This window comes from Canis aureus, chromosome 4 (assembly GCF_053574225.1).
Source record: "Canis aureus isolate CA01 chromosome 4, VMU_Caureus_v.1.0, whole genome shotgun sequence".
NCBI lineage: Eukaryota > Metazoa > Chordata > Mammalia > Carnivora > Canidae > Canis > Canis aureus.
Window position 1 is genome coordinate 75,259,217 of NC_135614.1, and position 18,957 is coordinate 75,278,173.

The 18,957-nt window shown below is 38.3% G+C and overlaps 2 protein-coding genes across 10 annotated transcripts in view; one reads left to right on the forward strand and one right to left on the reverse strand.

Moving 5' to 3' along the window:
- The window catches only part of RAD1 (RAD1 checkpoint DNA exonuclease), a 61,148-nt gene that overhangs the window by 28,868 nt on the left and 13,323 nt on the right, over positions 1 to 18,957 (forward strand). For 2 of the 4 annotated variants that reach the window (XR_013378658.1, XR_013378659.1), the window contains exon 7: positions 13,640 to 13,707. The exons of 1 other annotated variant lie outside the window; for it this stretch is intronic. The gene's annotated coding sequence lies outside the window, so the exon portion shown is untranslated. Of the gene's footprint in view, positions 1 to 13,639; positions 13,708 to 14,109; positions 14,301 to 18,957 lie in introns of those variants that run through there. One more of the 4 variants, XR_013378657.1, reaches the window with a different exon arrangement.
- The window catches only part of TTC23L (tetratricopeptide repeat domain 23 like), a 59,385-nt gene that overhangs the window by 5,329 nt on the left and 35,099 nt on the right, over positions 1 to 18,957 (reverse strand). For 5 of the 6 annotated variants that reach the window (XM_077896276.1, XM_077896279.1, XM_077896280.1 and 2 more), the window contains 3 exons: positions 13,867 to 13,994; positions 13,179 to 13,328; positions 5,898 to 5,980 (listed from right to left, as the gene is read on the reverse strand). In XM_077896276.1, coding sequence (XP_077752402.1) covers positions 5,898 to 5,980; positions 13,179 to 13,328; positions 13,867 to 13,994 — 361 coding nt within the window. The remainder of the gene's footprint in view (positions 1 to 5,897; positions 5,981 to 13,178; positions 13,329 to 13,866; positions 13,995 to 18,957) is intronic. The other variant, XR_013378656.1, reaches the window with a different exon arrangement.

An 18,957-nucleotide genomic window follows, 5' to 3' on the forward strand; every position in this document is an offset into this window, starting at 1 on the left:
GAAGACCCATCAAAAGAAATAACCGAAATAGCTCTTTGGCAAGCGGCTGTCCTAGAAATGTTTAAAAATAACAAAAATGAAGTTGATGCACCATAGTCATACTTCCAATATGTCTAGATGACTAGTTCGAGTTGTAAAACTAGCTAGTATTTATTGAATATTTATTTATTGAGCTAGTGTTTATTGACCATAAGCCAGACACTGTGCTAAGGGCATTATGTAAAAGGCTCATTTGTTCTTCATTATGTTTCCATATTATAAATACTATTCTGGTCCTCACTGGAGGAAATCGAGGCTTAGGATAACTTGCCTCGTGACACACAGAAAATGGCAGAGCCTGGATTCCAGCACAAGTCAGTCTGACTCTAATGTCCATGACCTTGACTCTTATACTCTTCTAACAATTAGAACTGTTCAGTATAGGAAAGGGCCACTTCGACAGGTGATGAGTGAGTTCCTGATTTGGGGAGGTGTTTAATTAGGTGCTGGATTATTGGGGTAATCTCAAAAATCTGCTCTACCAATACAGCTTGCTCGAATGTCAGTGGCGATTCTCTATTTGCCAGCATATTGGCTTCTTAGTGGTCCTCTTCCTCCTATCATCATCAGCGTCATCATCAGCACCACCTCTAAGTAGCACATAGGCCTCTATCAGGCCTCTTTCTGAGCAGTTTTACTTCCATTAATTTAGTCACATTTTATAGATTTTTTACAGATAAGGAAACTGAGGAGTAAAGTGACTTGTTCGAGGTCAGATAGCTAATAAATAAGAGCTGGTATCTGACTATAGTACATTCTCTTAACACTACATTACACTGTCTCTTAATATTTGACACACATGCCATACTCTTTAAAAATGTATCTTTTTTATTATTACAGATATAATACATATTTGTTATGTAAAAAAGTCAACAGCACAAATATATAACATAGAAGTTGAAAGCCCTCCACAATCTTATGTCCCAGAGATAGTTACTGTTACCTTTACAAACTACATATTTATATATATTTATGGGTTATACTATATATGATACTCACTAATATGTACTTTTCATGTTTTACCACTAATAATATATCTGCAATATATCTCTATAACTCTCCAAAGCTCTACTTCATGCTTTCGAATGACCATATACACGATTATAAACATGGACTCGTTATATTGACCATAAACGTGTACTGGTGCTCCTACCGGTGGACATTTGAGTTTTTTTCTACTGTTTTGATATTATTTAAAAAAGTCTAAGGGTTGCCTGAGTGGCTCAGTCAGTTAAGCCTCTGACTCTTGATTTCAGCTCAGGTCATGATCTCAGGTTCATAAGATGGAGCCCTGCATTGGGCTCCCAGCTCAGCACGGAGTCTGCTGGTCCCTCTCTCTGCTTGTCCCCCCTCTTGCCCATGCTCCATAAGTAAATAAATAAATTTTTAAAAATAAAATCTACAAGGAAGACAAATGTCTGCATGACTCCCAAATAACACAATAATAGTAATTACAACAATTAACAGTTACAGAAGCTTACGAGTGCCATATATTAAGTAAAGCAATGAAAACAGAATTCTTATTATTCACATTTTTAAGATTATTTTTAAAAATTTTTAAGTTTCCACATCCAACATGGAACTCAAGCTCACAACCCCTAAATCAAGAGTCATATACTCTACTAACTGAGCCAGTCAGGTGCCCCTTCACACTTTTTTAGATGAAGGAAGGAAGACATAAGAAGTCTCACAGCAAATGAGAAAGCTTAAATTTGAGCCCTGTTTTTATTCCAAATAATATTGCATATATTATCTCTAAAATAAGTACAAATGTTTTCTCCTAAGCCTTTCATTTCATATATACATATTTCACGGGTTTTTGATCCATTCCCCTCACTTCAGAATCTATGTCCTTGAGCTCCTGAACCATTGAGCCTACTAGACATTGTCTAGTGGATGCATTGTGGGTACCTCAAACTTAATACATCCAAAATAGAAATCATCATCTTCCTCATACCCTCTAGACATCCTCCAGGATGATCTCCACTTGTCAACACTATTTCATTTAGTAGCACTACCATTCACCCAAATGTCCAAGCTAGAAACTTCAAAGTCTCCTATGACTCCTGCCTCTATTACATCTCACATCTAATTGGCTCTAAGGTCTTATTAGAATAGATCACAAATTGTTTCTCAATCCATCCTCTCCACTTTCCTCCTATTATGGCTTTAGATAATTAGGGCTCCCAACACGTCCACCTTGGACTGTTGTATCTGCCTCCTAACTGATCTCCCTGCTTCTAAAATCACCCTACGTCCCATCTATCCTCTCACTGCTGTCAGAGTTAATGTCGTAAAGCCAATAATCTATCATGTTGTATCTTGTTAAAATACTTCTGTCTACTAAGTTCTAAACTCCTTAGCATGGCACATAAAATAGCCCATAATCTCACCCTAATTTATCTTTCCAAACTCATGTCCAGCATGTTCTTACTCATGTACCTTGTGTTTCCTCAGAAATATCAACTCTCTCCATGCCACTGTGCTTTTTGTTCATGCTACTTGAAATGCCCTCCTCTGGCTTCTCTGCTTCCTGCTGATATCTTACTTTTCTTTGAAGACTCAGCGACCTGCCCCCAGTGTATACACAGTTTCCACCCATATTTCTAGTCTCCCAATTTATTACTTGTCCTCTTTGTTCACATTTCTATTAATGCTTTACTACACTAGTCATCTAGTCATGTGTGTTTGCTTTTCTGAAAGGACTCTATCTTAAAAATATTAGTATTTAGTACTTAGAAGGAGCCTGATATGTAAGTAATTAAAACTGAAGTACATTTGTGATTTAGGTACAAGTTTACTCCAAAATCTGAGATTTTCTGTGCCTTTTCAATACACTAAAATCTGACTTGAGGATTGCAACTGTCATCTAACCTTACAATCAACTCCTTGAAATCAAGGGGCCATTTCTGCTTTCACTTCTTTGCAGAGGCTTTAAAAGCCAAGAATTGGGGCTCCTGGCAATGAATGTCCAGTGATGTTGTCACTGGGTTTCCATAGGAGGTGGGGTAAAAAGCACAAGAGCTCATTGGAAAACTCGCCGAGTTCCAGGACATCTGGGATTGATCATTCCAGTGAGATGCTCAAGCAAAGAGAACAATTCTTGTACTGGTTTTTTAATTTTTTTTTTTTTTTACATCTGGGCTTTGGCAGCTACTCCTATGGCTTTGCTCAGCACTTCTTGAGGAATGAGATATGGGCTTGTTTTGGTGGAAGAAAAACCTCTACTGACTCAACTTCTCCTGCAGCAGAGTCCTCCAAAAGACTGTTCCTCTTTATCTCGATTTTCTTGGCAGGTCCTGGGCTCATTGTCATTTACAGAGAGAATTAGTCTCCACGTGCCTAAAGAAATTCATACTACCTGGGGTCTGAATTAGGTTATACCAGCCCCTCCTAATTTCTGCTCTTCCTCTGATTCTTTTCAAACCATGGACAAGAAACAAGGAACGGTGAAAGACGGGGAAGGAAAACCACAGGCTACCAAGGAAGTACATTCACTCCAGCTGCTCCCTAATTTCTCTTTTTAAATACAAGCTGAGTAGAACTTTAGCTCCAGGTTTGAGGGAGAAGGGGGAGTGAAGGCTGTGTTGCAAACACTGACTGAGCGAGCACACAAGTCTTCCAGGCTTGATCCTATGCATGTCCTAGACATTATTTTATTTAAAACCCACAACAACTTTATGTGGTATACTATTATCTATTTTAATGATGGAGAAACCAAAGTTCAAGATGGTTAAATGATTTTCCCAAGGCCACATACTTAGTAAGTGACAGAGGCAGGTTAAGCTAACAGGGATGAATCCAGTCAGGTATGCTCTTTACTCATTATTTGTAAAATAAAATAATAATAGTTGCATGCTACACAAAAGCTTCTCATTTAAACATTCAGACCTATTACCTCCAGCATCTCAGAAAGATTAACATTATCATCATTATGATTATTCCAACATTCACCGAGCATTCAAGACCTGCCAGGACTTGATCTAGGCATGCTGTATTATATATAATCTTATTCTCAGAAAACCTACCTTTTGAGCAAGGTACTGTTATTTTCTTAAACAAATAAAGGCCAAGAAAGGTTCGCCTACGTCAGGGAACTGAGATTGGAACCTGAGTTTTAAATTCAGATAGTCTGCCTTCAGAGTGTGGGCTACACTGCCTACAAAGACCACATCTGGAGTTAGAAAGACCTAGTTTCAAATTCCAGCTCCACCTCTGTAAATATCAGCCCTCAAAAAAAAAAAAAAATCAGCCCTCAGTGCCTCCATATGTAAAATGCACCTCCAGAGGCTCCCCTGCTAAGCGGGTGTCTCCATATGTATTCTCAAATTCATCAAAGTGAGAATCCCCATTCCATAGTAAAAAAGAAGTGCATTTTTGAAATATGATAGATGTGGGTTTAAGTCTCACTATACTTACCAGCTAGGTGATTTAAAACAAAATATTCAAGCTTTCTGATTCTGTTTTATCACTTGCACATGGGAGATAAAAACACCTCCCTAATAGGATTATTTGTGGGTTAGAAATAGTATATGTATTTTACAGTACAGTATTATTATACAATTACACAATATTATTAATATTGTTATGGGGGCACCTGGGTGGCTCAATAGGTTAAGCACCTGACCCTTGATTTCAGCTTAGGTCATGATCTCAGGGGAGTGAGATCAAGCCCCAACTCAGGCTCTGTGCTGGGTGTGGATCCCACTTGGGATTCTCTCTCTCCCTCTCCTCTCCCTCTGTCCCTTCCCCCTCTTTTTAAAAACATTTTATTTATTAATTATGAGAGACAGAGGGAGAGAGAGAGAGACAGAGACACAGAGGGAGAAGCAGGCTCTATGCAGGAAGCCTGATGTGGGATTTGATCCTAGGACTCCAGGATCACACCCTGGATTGAAGGCAGGTGCTAAACTGCTAAGCCACCCAGGGGTCCCTATATATAGTTCTTGACCAGGAAAATATACTTTCATACACATTAGCAGGTAGGGGGCAAAGTTCCCTATACACCATCCTCACATGGGCATTACTAGAGAGGCTAGAGAACCTCCTTCTGGATACTGATGAAGCAGGAGAATTAGAGGCTTATTAGAGGCTTTAAGGAGAAAAGCACATGGCCTTTAGAGTCATACTTGCTTGGGCCACCACTTACTCCAAGATGAAGTATATTTAGGCAAGTTCCTTTGCAGAACATTGGACTCCCTTCCATCAAATGAGAGCTATTGTATTGGAGATTTTTGAGGATTAAATACTTCACAGCTAGGACCTAGCTCAGTCATAGGCGCTTAGTATACACCCAACAAATTTTAATTCTCTTCTTTCTTAGAATATTTCAAGGTCAACATGATTCTGAGATGAACAAAAAGCAACGATATGCCAAAGATAAATAAGGGGCAAGTCTGTGCAAAACACTCTTTTATTACTAACGTTGGAGATTAAATCCTGTCCCCCACCCCAAAATCTTGCCTTATATTGAAGGACCAAGATTGTATATATGCAGCAAGAAAAAAACAAGTTTAATGTATCCATTTACTTTATAGAAATCCATATTGGATCTGTCACAGGCTGTCAGCTGAGAAACTCTCTTGTAGGATTTGGTTCCAATGTTCAGCATTGAAAGAGATATGATAAATAGTAAATATTATTGCAGAAGACCCTCAGAACATTGGTTTCTGAGACACTACTAGAAATCAATTAGTTACCACCACAGGATTTGGCCAAAACCATAGCAGAGGTTGGCATTCTGCCTTAATAGCAAGAATAACAGAGGTGATCACCCCTAGCTGAAAGAATCTGGGCAAGGCCATGCTATCCACATACCCACACAGATGACCTGGTTGATGACCAGAGCCAGAACTCACCTCTGCAACAAGGTAAGGAGGTCTTTTGTGTCTCTGCTTTTACTGTGCTCACTTCCATATAAAAAGATTTGAATCATCAGACACTGTAGGTAAGTTGAAAAACATAAGTTAAAGAGAATCAGATAGCAAGCCCCATCATTATAAACCAAACTCAGGAGAACACTAGTGGAATTGAGATATCATGAGTTTACATTTCAAATTTCTGAATCTCCTCCTGGTTCCCAACCAAGAAGGAAAAGGAGCCTGAATTTTTTTTAAGGATTTTATTTATTCATGAGAGACACAGAGAGAGGCAGACACAGGCAGAGGGAGAAGCAGACTTCCTGTGGGGAGCCCAATGTGGGACTTGATCCCAGGACCCCAGGATCATGACCTGAGCCAAAAGCAGATGCTCAACCACTGAGCCACCCAGGTGCCCAAAGGAGCTTGAATTGAAGGCTCTGGACACCCCCCATGGGTCTATGTGTATCATTCCATTTCATTGCACCTACCACTGCTGTATATGGCTATGGATCACCCAAGTAACAGGGACAAAACATAGCTGCAGGAGTGGCTGCCATGAGGATTTTCCAAATAGCTATGACCAAATGGATGGACATAAATGAAATTGGTGTATGGATCCTAAATATGCTGTATCACTTTACTCTTAGGTAGTTTTCCATTTAAAATTGTATTCCTGACCTCTCTTTCCAATCAAGGTGGAATAATAGGGATCCGATTTACCCTTGCACTTGAAACAGTGAAGAAGAAGAAGAAGAAGAAGAAGAAGAAGAAGAAGAAGAAGAAGAAGAAGAAGAAGAGAAGAAAGAAAGAAAGAAAAAGAAAGAAGAAGAAAAAGAAAGAAGAAGAAAGAAGAAGAAAGAAGAAAGAAGAAGAAAGAAGAAGAAGAAGAAGAAGAAGAAGAAGAGGAGGAGGAGGAGGAGGAGGAGGAGGAGGAGGAGGAGGAGGAGAGAAGGAAGGAAGGAAGGAAGGAAGGAAGGAAGGAAGGAAGGAAGGAAGGAAGGAAGGAAGGAAGGAAGGAAAACACATATGTAACAATCTTTAAGACGCTGAACATCAGCCAACAAAGAGCAGTGTCCCTGAGAGAGGGCAACAAGTGATATAAATCCTATGACTGCCCCCAGATTATTGCTTTAGGAGCATTTCCAGGCCATGATGTAGGGAAAGGAACAACTTGAAGCTCAGCAGACTCCCTGAATTGAGGAAAAAGAGCTGAGAGTCCCAGGAGATTCTCAGAGCAGAGTAAAAGAGAGGAGACAGCTGCACAGAAAAAGATCCAGAAATATCTGCAGTGGGTCTCCTTTAATTATTCAGCAGAGTACTAATTAGCACATCTGTGTGAGAAAACTGCCCAAAGCTGGGGAAAGCATCAACTGAAGGGGCTGGCAGGAACAGGACTGGGCACTTACACAGGGCTAGGTACAGTGCCTGTTCCAACCAGCTAATCTAGAAAGCCTCATTTTGGGGGGACCATTGGGTGGTGTACTCAGAAGGCTTTTTGCCTCAGTAATCACGGATAATTAGCCCTTGACTAAATACTGCTCTAGTCTCATCTACTGAGTCTTAAAAGGCAAGACCTAAAAGGACCAAACCGTAACTGACATCCAGAACAAAGTTCAAAATACTTATAGGAATACAAAAAATATCCAACACCCAATAACACAAAATATACAATGTCTAGCATCCAAAGGTTGCCAGGCATGTAAAGAAGAAAAGTATGATCCATATAAGAAAAGTATGATCCATATGAGATAAATCAATAAAAACCAACCCCAAACTGGTTTGATACTAGAATTAGCAGAAAAGCATATTAAGACCATTACTGTAACTTTATTTCATGTGCTTAAAAAATTGAGGACATGAAAAACATTTTGTTTTAAAGACCCAAATCAAATTTCTGGAGATGAAAATATCTGAAGGAAGAATACACTAGATGGGGTTAAGAGATTGACATTGGAGAAAAAAAAAAAATCAATGAACTTGAAAGCACAGGGATAGGAATTATAGACCCAAAAAATCATGGATTGAAGTGTCTGGGTGGCTCAGTGGTTGAGCATCTGCCTTTGACTCAGGTCATGATCCCGGGGTCCCAGGATCAAGTCCCACATCGGGCTCCCTGCAGGGAGCCTACTTCTTCCTCTGCCTATGTCTCTGCCTTTCTCTGTGTCTCTCATGAATAAATAAATAAAATCTTAAAAATCATGGATTATAGCAGTAGGTACAGAAAAATAATTTTTATAATACCAAAACCCAATTTTATAAAATCCAACAACTATTCCTGATTTAAAAGCAACAATAACTCCTTAGCAAACCAGGAGTAAAAGGGAATCTCCTCAACCTAAGAAAACATCTATTAAAAAATCTACAGCTTGGCAGCCCCGGTGGTGCAGAGGTTTAGCGCCACCTGCAGCCCGGGGTGTGATCCTGGAGACCCGGGATCGAGTCCCACGTTGGGCTCCCTGCATGGAGCCTGCTTCTCCCTCTGCCTGTGTCTCTATGAATAAATAAATAAAATATTTTTTAAAAAATCTACAGATAACATCAAACTTAATTGATGAAAGACTAAATTATTTCCCCCTGAAAACAGGAATTAGACAAGGTTGCCTGTTCTCACTAATTCTATACAACATTGTACTAGATGTTCTAGCCAATGTGACAAGAAATAAAAGGCATCCAAATCAGAATGAAAGAAGTAAAACTTTATTTGCAGATGACAAGATCATCTATGTAGAAAATCTGATGAATCTATGAACAGCTACTAGAACAAGTGAGTTTAGCAAAGTTATGGACACAAAATTATTATATTAATAAATCCCTTTTATTTCTATACTAGCATCAATAATCAGAAATTGAAATCCGTATATGATACATTTAAAATAGCATCAAAAATATGAAGTCAGTATGAATAAAACTAAGAAAAGATGCAGAAGATCTGTACATTGAAAACTATAAAAAATATTGGGAGAAATTAGATGATCTATAAATAGAAGAACACCATGTGTTTATGAGTAAAAAGCTCAAGACCGTTAAGATGTTAATTCTTCCCAAGCTGATCTATACATTCAGTGGAATTCAATCCAAATCCCAACCTGTGTTTTTGGAGAAACTGACATGGCGATTCTAAAATTCCTATGGAAATGCAAAGAACCTAGAATACTCAGAATAACACTAAAAAAGAAGGACAAAGTTGGAAAACTAACACTACCTAATTTCAGGACCTGTTTTAAAGCTACAATAATCAAGACAGCAAGGTATTGGCATCAAGATAGAAAAACAGGGGGTGCCTGGCTTCCTCATTTGGTAGAGCATGCATCTCTTGAACTCAGGGTCATGAGTTCAAGCCCTATGTTGGATGTGGAGCCTACTTTAAAAAGAAAAAACAATCAGTGGGATAGAAAAGAGTCCATAAATAAATCCACATATACATACACACACACAGATTTTTTTAAGACTTTATATTATTTTATTTTATTTTTTATTCATGAGAGACATAGAGAATCAGAGACATAGGCAGAGGGGAAAAGCAGGCTCCCTCCTGGGACTCTATCCCACGACTCCCAGATCATGACCTGAGCCAAAGGCAGACGCTCAACCACTGAGCCACCCAGGTGCCCCACAAACTGATTTTTGACAAAGGTACAAAGATAATAAAGTAGAGAAAAGAATGTCTTTTCAATAAAAATAATGCTAGAACCGGATATCCATATGCAAAATTAATTAATTAATTTCACTGAGATCCAGTCCTAGTACCATAGAGGAAAACTGACTCAAGTGGATCATAGACCTAAATATTAAACCTAAAACTATAAAAAAATCCAAAAGAAAACAAAGAAGAAAAATCTTTGTGACTTTTTTAGGCAAAGATTTCCTACATAAAACATCAAAAGCATAACCCATAAAAGAACAAAATGATAAACTGAACTTCATTAAATTTTAAAATTTATGCTCTTCAAAAGACATTTGTTAAGCAAATGAAAAGACAAACTGCAGACTGAGAGAAAATATTTCCAAATCATATCTGATAAAGAACTTGTACCTAGAATATATGAAGAACTCTAATTTTTTTTCGCTTTATATCATCATTTAGGACTTGAACTAGGAACATGTGTTCATATAAACACACAAAAATTGTATATCAGCATCTTTACAATATTAAAAGAGTCATATACAAGTCCACAGGCATTGGACACAGCATGGTTAGGGTATATGAAGAACTTTTAAAAGTCAATCATAAGAAAGCAAAGAACTAATGAAAAATGAGCAGATTTGGATCAACACTTCACCCAAGAAGATAAAATTAGAAATAAATACAAGGAAAGATACACAAGATAAACACAAAACCACAATGAGGGGCGCCTGAGTGGCACAGTAGGTTAAATATCCAACTTGTGATTTTGGCTCAGGTCTTGATCTCATGGATCATGAGACTGAGTTCTGTGTGGGCTCTGTACTCAGCACAGAGTCTGCTTGGGATTCTCTCTCTTCCTCTGTCTCTCTCCCGACTTGTGCTCTTGCTCGCTCTCTCTCTCTCAAATAAGTAAATAAATACCTTAAAAAATATCTTAGTAAACACAATGAGACACCACTCCATACTTATTAGGGTGGCTACAATTAAAAGCACTGGCCACGTAAACTCCTGACAAAGATGTGGAGAAACTGAATTCTCAGACCCTGCTGGGAGGAATACATGATGCAACTATTTTCCAAAATTTTGGCAGTTTTGTGTAAAGGTAAACATACACCCATCATATTACTTAGCCATTGTACTCCTAAGGACCGAGCCAAGAGAAGAAAGTGTATCTCCATACAAACATTTGTACATGAATATTCATAGTTTTATCCATAATAAATTCAAACTGGAAACAGTCAAATGTTCATCATCAGGTGAATGGATAAAAAAAAATCATGTTGTCCACATAGTGTAGTACTCAGCAGTAAGAGTAAACCATGGATACACACAATAATATGGATAAGTCTCAAAATAATTATGGTGAAAGAATGATTTAACTATAGGATTCTACTTATATAAAATCGTAGAAAATGCTAATGTGTCTACAGTGACAAAGCAAACCAGTTATTGCCTGGGGGTGGCTTTGGGGGAGGGGTGGAACTGAATAATTACAAAGGGACATGGGGAAACTTTTGGGGGTGACTGATATATTCATGATCTTGATTGTGGTAATAGTTTCATGGGTCAAGATGTCAAAACTGATCAAACTGTACACTTCAAAATATGTATAGTTTATGGTATGCAAATAAAAATTATTCCATCACAAGATTATAATTTTTAAGGTTTGTCTTTTCTCACCTCCACCCTACTACATTTAACTTTGATTCCTTTTAACATGAAACGTGAACTGCCCAAGAAAAAAGTTAGCCAAAAGTGTCACCCTCTTTATGCTCTATTCTATCTGCCAAAGGAGTTTCCTCACAGCATCAACTTTTGGTGAGATTTCTTGCCTTCTTTTTAGCTCCGGGAGTAGTTTCCAATCCCCAGAACAGCATCTATTAACTTAGGCTAATTCAGAAACTTCCAGCATCCCACTGATGGATACCCAGCATGAGGAAGGTGTTCCAACCTCAAAACGACAGCCTGACTGTCAGCATGCCCTTCTAGTTCCCACCTCCTTTCTGGGCTGGGACATTGATGTGTCTAAAGCCCTAAGGATAAAAGCTGATAGCAAAGCTGCAGCCCCTACCTACCTTACAGAATCCTAAATCCCCAAGTTGAATCACTATTCCAAATGGAAGATGTAGCTGTGCCATCAGACATCCATGGCCAGGTAAAATCTAGATTGGGCTCGCTTTTCATCTTGTGTACAATATGTATGCTGGGTTGGTTTTGTTGTTGTTGTTGTTTTTCATTTCAGAAAAGTTGCTCTCAATGACTTCTTTGATTACTGTTTCTATTCCAAGTATTCTAGTTCTTTTTCAGGAATACACACAATTCTTCAGGTAAATCTCTACTTTGCCTCCCTCTTTCCCTTCTCTCTGCATTGCAGGACAGCTTTTCAAATCTGCATTATCAATCTTTGATTCTTTAAACTGACAGGATATTATATCTCTAGAAGTATTAAAAGCACAGATTCTAAACACACCTCTTAGAACTTGTGATGTAATGGTCTGAGGTGAGGCTCAGGAATCTGATTTTGTTAGTCTGTTTCATTTTTGTTTTGATTTTTATTGACTCTGTTGCGATTTTAGATTTGGGAGATGTGCTCACCATCACTGTGACACATTAAGACAGTCTTCCCTATTTTCCACGTAGCTTTGAATTCTATTGGATTTGTTGTTCTCTGAAATCGGTTATTTCACTCTTGAATCTCATCTCATCTTTTGGACTCAGATAGTCATTCTTTCACTGTAAAGTTTTCTGTCCTTATAGGTTTTTCTGCTCCCATCCCTATGTTCATGCTTCCCTTGAAGACAGTCTTCTGATCCCTGTAACTTATTTCATAAGGTTTTCTTTTTCTCAGAATCTTCAAAATAAGGCCCCCTTTCTCCCATTATTTACTATCTTCATACTTATTTCCTGATTACATTTAGTTAACCTGAAATGAGATAAAATCTCTCCAAACCTGTTGTTTGCCAATGTACACATGTGGATTGCTTTCGACTCCTCCCTCTGCTCACATGAGTATTGGTTGAGCTTCACCAACTTTTTCTCTGACATTGAATAAACTTAGATTTTATGTAGAGACATCCCTACCGATCTGACCTTGTCTTTAGCCTTGGTCTGTCAGAATACTGACTAGCTGAACCGTGGTTTGGTCTCACCTCTTGCCAGATCCTACTACAGGATGTGAACGTCCAGGGTTGTCTGAGCCCCCTGGGAAGGTATCAGTATTTGGGCAAGAATGGTTTACACAAGGTGTTCTTGACCGCCCAACGTTGGGTGCTTTCATACTCTGCCACTGCCATACCTAGATTCCAACATTGTGATGTTGTTACTCTTTTAAGAGGCTGGCCCAGCATGGACACAACAAAAGTCTCTGTATCATGTTCTCCCTCAGCACATCTAAGAAATGGAATTTTTGCTTTACTTAAAAAATCAAAAGGAATAGTAAAGTAAGGAAAAAGCGAAGGAAGGAAAGAAGGAGAGGGAAGCAAAAGGGAGGGGAGGGGAGGAGAGAGGACAGGAGGAAAGGGGACGGGAGGAGAGGGGAGCGGAAGGGGAGAGGAGGGAAAGAAAGGGAAAATAATCCCCCCACACCACACGTATTACTCTTCACATTGTGCTTACAGGCCCAGGAGAACATGTAAAAGGCTGCCAGCATTCACCTTCTGTAACAGCTGAATGGCCTTTCTGAGCTCTCCTTTGGCGAAGCAGATCCTGCCCATGTTGTAAAAAGTTTCGGCCACTTTTTCACTGCAGTCACCATAACTGATGACCTGAGACTTCAGTGAAGCCTTTAGCAGTCTGTAAGCCTCCTAGGGAATGAATTAAAGAAAAGTGTTTTAAAATCATTCTGGCAATTCTGAAGGAGCATGTCAGTTTTATTCCATTATTCTATGGAGGAGATGTTCTACATCACACTGACGCAACCCACCAGGTCAGGCAGTTGTGATGTGTCACCTAAGTAATGTGGTTCTGTGAAGAGTAAAATTCCAAGCTTAAGTTCAATAATTATAGTTATTCATATATATATAATTAATGATAGTTAATGTATAATAATGAATATATATATATATATATATATATATATATATATATATATATTCATTGCCTGTTCTCATTGCAGGTCTCATAAGGAATCTCAAAAAGTCTGAGATATAATTTGATGGTATCAGTTTCATCAGTTGATGAAAGGTATGGATTTTTCTGTAGGAAAATAAAGCCATGTCTGAACAGTCATAATATAAATTTTATATATATATATATATTTACATATATAAATGAACACTATGAAGGCTAAGGATCTTGCCAAAGATCACACTGCCTCTTGTTGATTTACTTTTTCATATTTACCTGTTTTTCGCCATTTTGGACAAGCCATTTGCAAAATTCTTCAATAGTTGTCAGTGTTTCATAATCTGCTGGGCCCAGTGTTGCTTGATATGCACTGATACTCTTTATAAAATATATCTCAACAGCATCTGCAAAAAAAGGGGGAACATTTAAGGCAGGCTGCTAGCCTTTACAAGTAGCTAATATCAGCTTTGGCTCAATTAAGACATTTCATACTTAAATTCATTGCCTGTTCTATTGCAGGTCTCATAAGGACCCTCAAAAAGTCTGAGTATAATTTGGTGGCATGGCATCAGCTGATGTAATGTTATTCTGTTGATGGATTTTTCTGTAGGAAAAGAAAGTCACATCTGAACACCCTTATCCTAAGACCCAAAATAACTACCATATTAAATTCCCAAGTGCGATAAAAGAGTATATACTTAGCTAAATTACACTCTGATAGAGTATTGTTTACTGGGATTCCTGCTAGGTGTGTGTGTGTGGGGGGGGGTGTCTATGTGTGTCGAGGGAGAGTTTTTGCTTCAAAAGTATTTTAAATATAGTTGTTATTGTTTAAAAATTTACTTTTAATGTTGTCTTTTATTCCAACCATAATAGATGTTTAGGTAATCAGTCTAGAAAATGCAATAGAAGCAAAAAGAAAATGAAAATTGTCTCCATTCACACTACTCAGAAACAGGCACTGTTAACATTTTTTACCACTGTATTAAGGTATAATTGGCATACCACACATTCAACCATGCAATTACACAGTCTGATGAAGTTTTAGTAAATTTACAGTTATGTAATCACGATCAAAATCCAGTTTTAGAAGATATCCACCAACCCCAAAATGTTTCTCCATGGCTGGTGGCAATCAGTGCCTGCTCTCACCCTGTCTCAGGTAATAACTGACCTTCGTTTGATCTCTATGTCTTTTGCCTCTTCTAGAAATTTCATATAATTGGATTCATACAACATAGTAGTCTTTTGTGATTCTTTCATGCATCATGCTGTTTTTGAGGCTCATCTATGTGCATGAAATTAGTACTTCATTCTTCCTTCTGAATAGATACATATTGTTGATCCATTTACAAGTTGATGCATATTTGTGTATATAGTCCATTATACCTATCCTCAGTTCCAATTCTCTTCAATCTTTTCTGTGGATGAGTGTCTGTGTGCTCCCATTTTCTTTCAGCCTAAGGGCTTTCTTTAGTATTTATTTTAGGTCAGGACTACTACCAACAAATCTTGTCTGTCAGGGAATGTCTATCTCACCTTCATTTTCTTTTCTTTTTTAAAAAGTATTCCTCATTTAGGCAATCTCTACACCTTACATAGGGCTCAAACTCACAACTCCGAGATCAAGAGTAACATGCTCTTCTGACTGAGCCAGTTAGGTGCCCCTCACCCTCATTTTCAAAGGATAGTTTTCCTGAATATAAATTCTTAGTTGAAAAAAATAATAATAAGATAAATTTAAAAAAATAAAAAAAATTCTTAGTTGAATTTTATTCCAACATTTTGAATATGTTTTTCCACTACTTCTAGCCTCCATTGTTCTGATAAAAAACCAGCCATTAATCATATTGTTCCCCTCTACATAATTGTTTTTCCATTGCTGCTTTCAAGATTCTCTTTTTGTCATTCAGTAATTTGTGCCTAGTTGTGGTTCTCCTTGTGCTTATCTTATTTGGCATTGAGAGTTTTGGATCTGTAGATAATAAACATGGGAAGTTTGGGGCCATTATTTCTTCAGATAATTTGCTGCTTCATTCTGCCTTCTACCCTTCTGGAGCTCCTGTTGCAGGTATGTTGGTACACCAGCTGTTGTCCCACAGATCTCTTACGCTTTGTTCATTTTCCTTCAATACCTTTCTCTTTTGTTCTTTGGTCTGGATCATTTCTAGTGCCCTACCTTTGAGCTATCTCATTCTCTCCTCTGTCATCTCAAATCTGATGTTGAGACCACTTGATGAATTTTCATTCAGTTACTGTATATTACAACTCTACAAATTCCATTTGGTTGTTTTTTTTCTTAAATAGTTTATTTTCTCTATGGAGACTTCCTATTTGCTAGGCAATTTTAATTGTATTTTCTTTTAACTCTTTGGTCAGTTTCCTTTAATTCTTTGAACATATTTATGATAGCTGCTTTGAAGTCTGCTGAATCCAACATCTAGCCCACTTAGAGGCAATATCTATTAACTACTCTGAGTATTTTATTTGTATGTTTCTCTTTTGTTGAAAACTGTACATTTAAAAAAGAAAACTGTACATTTTAGATATTATATAGTAGCAATTATAGATTCTGATATATTTTTGTGGGTTTTTGTTTTGTTTTAGTGCATTGCCTAGACTTAAACTACAGAATCTGTCTCCTCTATGGTGTTTGAATGTTAATGTCTTTGCTCAGGTGTTTGGTTTCTTTAAAATAGACTTTATTTTTTAAAGCAATCACTCAGAAAAATTCAGTGGAAGGTACAGACATTTCCCACATAACCTGGCCTACAGAAAGCATTTGTGATGGTTAATTTTAAGGGTCAACTAGACTGAGCTAAGGGATGCCCAGATAGGTGATAAAACAATTTCTGGGTGTGTCTGCAAAGGTGTTTCTGGAAGAAATGAACAATTGAATCAGTATACTGAGTAAAGAAGATATGTCTTCACCAAGTTCACCAAAAACAAAAACAAAAACAAAACAAAAAAAAAAAAAGGAAAAGAAGTATGGAATTTCTCTCTTCTTGAGCTGGAAATCCATCTTCTCCCCTCAAATATTGAAGTTCTTGGTTCTTGGGTCTTTGAACTCTGAGACTTATACCAGTGCCCCCTCACTTCTGTTGGTTATTAACTCTCTGGAAAACCCTGACTGATACAGATTTTGATGCCAGGAGTGAGCACAACAGGACTTTTACTTGCCAAAGCCACGGCTGAGTACCCAGTCAGCCAGCAGCCGATAGCAACACTGAGCCCCTGACATGGTACCATTACCTGGGGTGATTAGCCAGCTACCTGGTAGCAAGCTGATTACATTGAACTATTTACTTTATGGGAAGAGCAGCATTTTGTTTTTATTTTTATTTATTTTTTTAAGGATTTTATTTATTTATTCATGAGAGACAGAGAGAGAGAGAGGCAGAAACACAGGCAGAGGGAGAAGCAGGCTCCATTCAGGGAGCCCGATGTGGGACTTGATCCGGGGTCTCCAGGATCAGGCCTTGGGCTGAAGGCGGCGCTAAACCGCTGAGCCACCGGGGCTGCCCAAGAGCAGCATTTTGTCCTTAAGTGGAATAGATTTCTACTCTGGATAAATCTGCCTTCCCTTCATGCAATGCTTCTGACAAAACTACCATCCATAAACTTACAGAATGCCTCATCCACCATTATGGTATTCCACACACCATTGCTTTGGCTCAAGGAACTCACTTCATAGCAAAAGAAGTGCAGGAACAGGCCCACACTGGTGGAATTCACTGGTCTTACCATGTTCCCTACCATACTGAAGCAGCTGGCTTGATTGAATGGTGGAATGGTCTTTTGAAGATAGTTAAAGTGCCAGCTGGCGGGCAATACTTTGCAAGGCTTGAGTTCTCCAGAAGGCTGTATGTACTCTAGATCAGCATCCAACATATGGTGCTATTTCTCCAATAGCCAGGATTCCCAGGTCTAGAAATCAAGGGGTGGAAATAGAAGTAATATCTGAAAGTGAAGACTGCCATCTGGCCTCTTTGGGCTCCTCATGCCCCAAATCAAGGAAAGGAGTTCCTATGCTACCTAGGGTGACTCAGCCTGAATACTAAGGGAAACTGAACCACTACTCCTCAGTGGAGGAAAGCACCTTTCTGGAATAGGAGATTCCATCCAGTAGTTCTTAGACAGCATCTCATAGTATTACTATGCTCTGTGATTAAGGTCACTGGAACACTATAACATCCCAATCCAGGCAGGGTTAGTAATGGCCCAGAACCCTCAGGAATGAAGGTTTCAGTCAACCCAGTAGGTAAAGAACCAGGACCAGGTGACGTGCTTGTTGAAGGCAAAGGGAATACAGAATGGTACTAGGAAAAGATAGCTATACCAGTTACAACCACGAGATGAGTTACACAAATGAGAACTGTAACTGTCATGCGTATTTCCTCATTGTGCTATGAATATGCTTGTGTGCACATATGCACATATTAAGCAAATATCTTATTTTTCTTCTTTTATTCCCTTTTCATGGAACAGAAGATGTACTGATGTTATATCAATATTTATTGTTAATTTTACATCATAGTTTTCAAGTTATGGAATATCAGAAGAGTAAACATCATTGAAGGACTTTATCTCTTCTGGGAAAGGGATTAGTACATTTTCAGTTGTACTCATGGTAGTTATACCATATTAGGCATAATTATGTCTTTATTTGGAGATTAAGTAGGTTTGAGGAGATGCATGTAAGATCAAGCTGACGAGGAGTGGACTTGTCATGTTTGTGTCAACTTGACCATGCAAAGGGATGCCCAAACAGCTGATAAAACATTATTTCTGGAGTGCATCTGTGAGGGTGTCTCCAAGAGAAGTTAGCATCTAAATCAGTAGATGGAGTAAAGATGATCTGCCCTCACCGGTGTGAGTGGGCATCATTCAATCTATTGAAGACTCAAATAGAATTAAAAAAAAAAAAAAAAAGTAGTGGAAGAGTGAAGTCGCTCTTGCTCATCTTGAGCTGGGATGTCTATCTCTTGCCCTTGGACATCACATAGTTGTTTTAAATTCCCAGTCTGATGATTCATATATCTGAGTCTGGTTCTGATGCTCGTTGTGACTCTTTAAACTGTGTAGTTTTTTAGTTTTGTTTTGTTTTGGGGTTTTTGTTTTATCTTTGCCTTTTACTATGCCTTTTAATTGTTCTTGATAGGTGGACATGATGTACTGGGTAAAACTAACTGTTCTAAATAGGCCTCTAGTAATTGGTGGTAAGATGTGGAATTTGGGTGGAGAAAGCATCCTGTAGTTCCATGATTAGCAGTCTTTCAGTGAGCCTGTGCCACTGAACCATGAACTTCATGAGTGCTTCTCTTTCTCTGTCCCCTTCTCCCTTAGGTGGCACAGGATGGCTAGAGT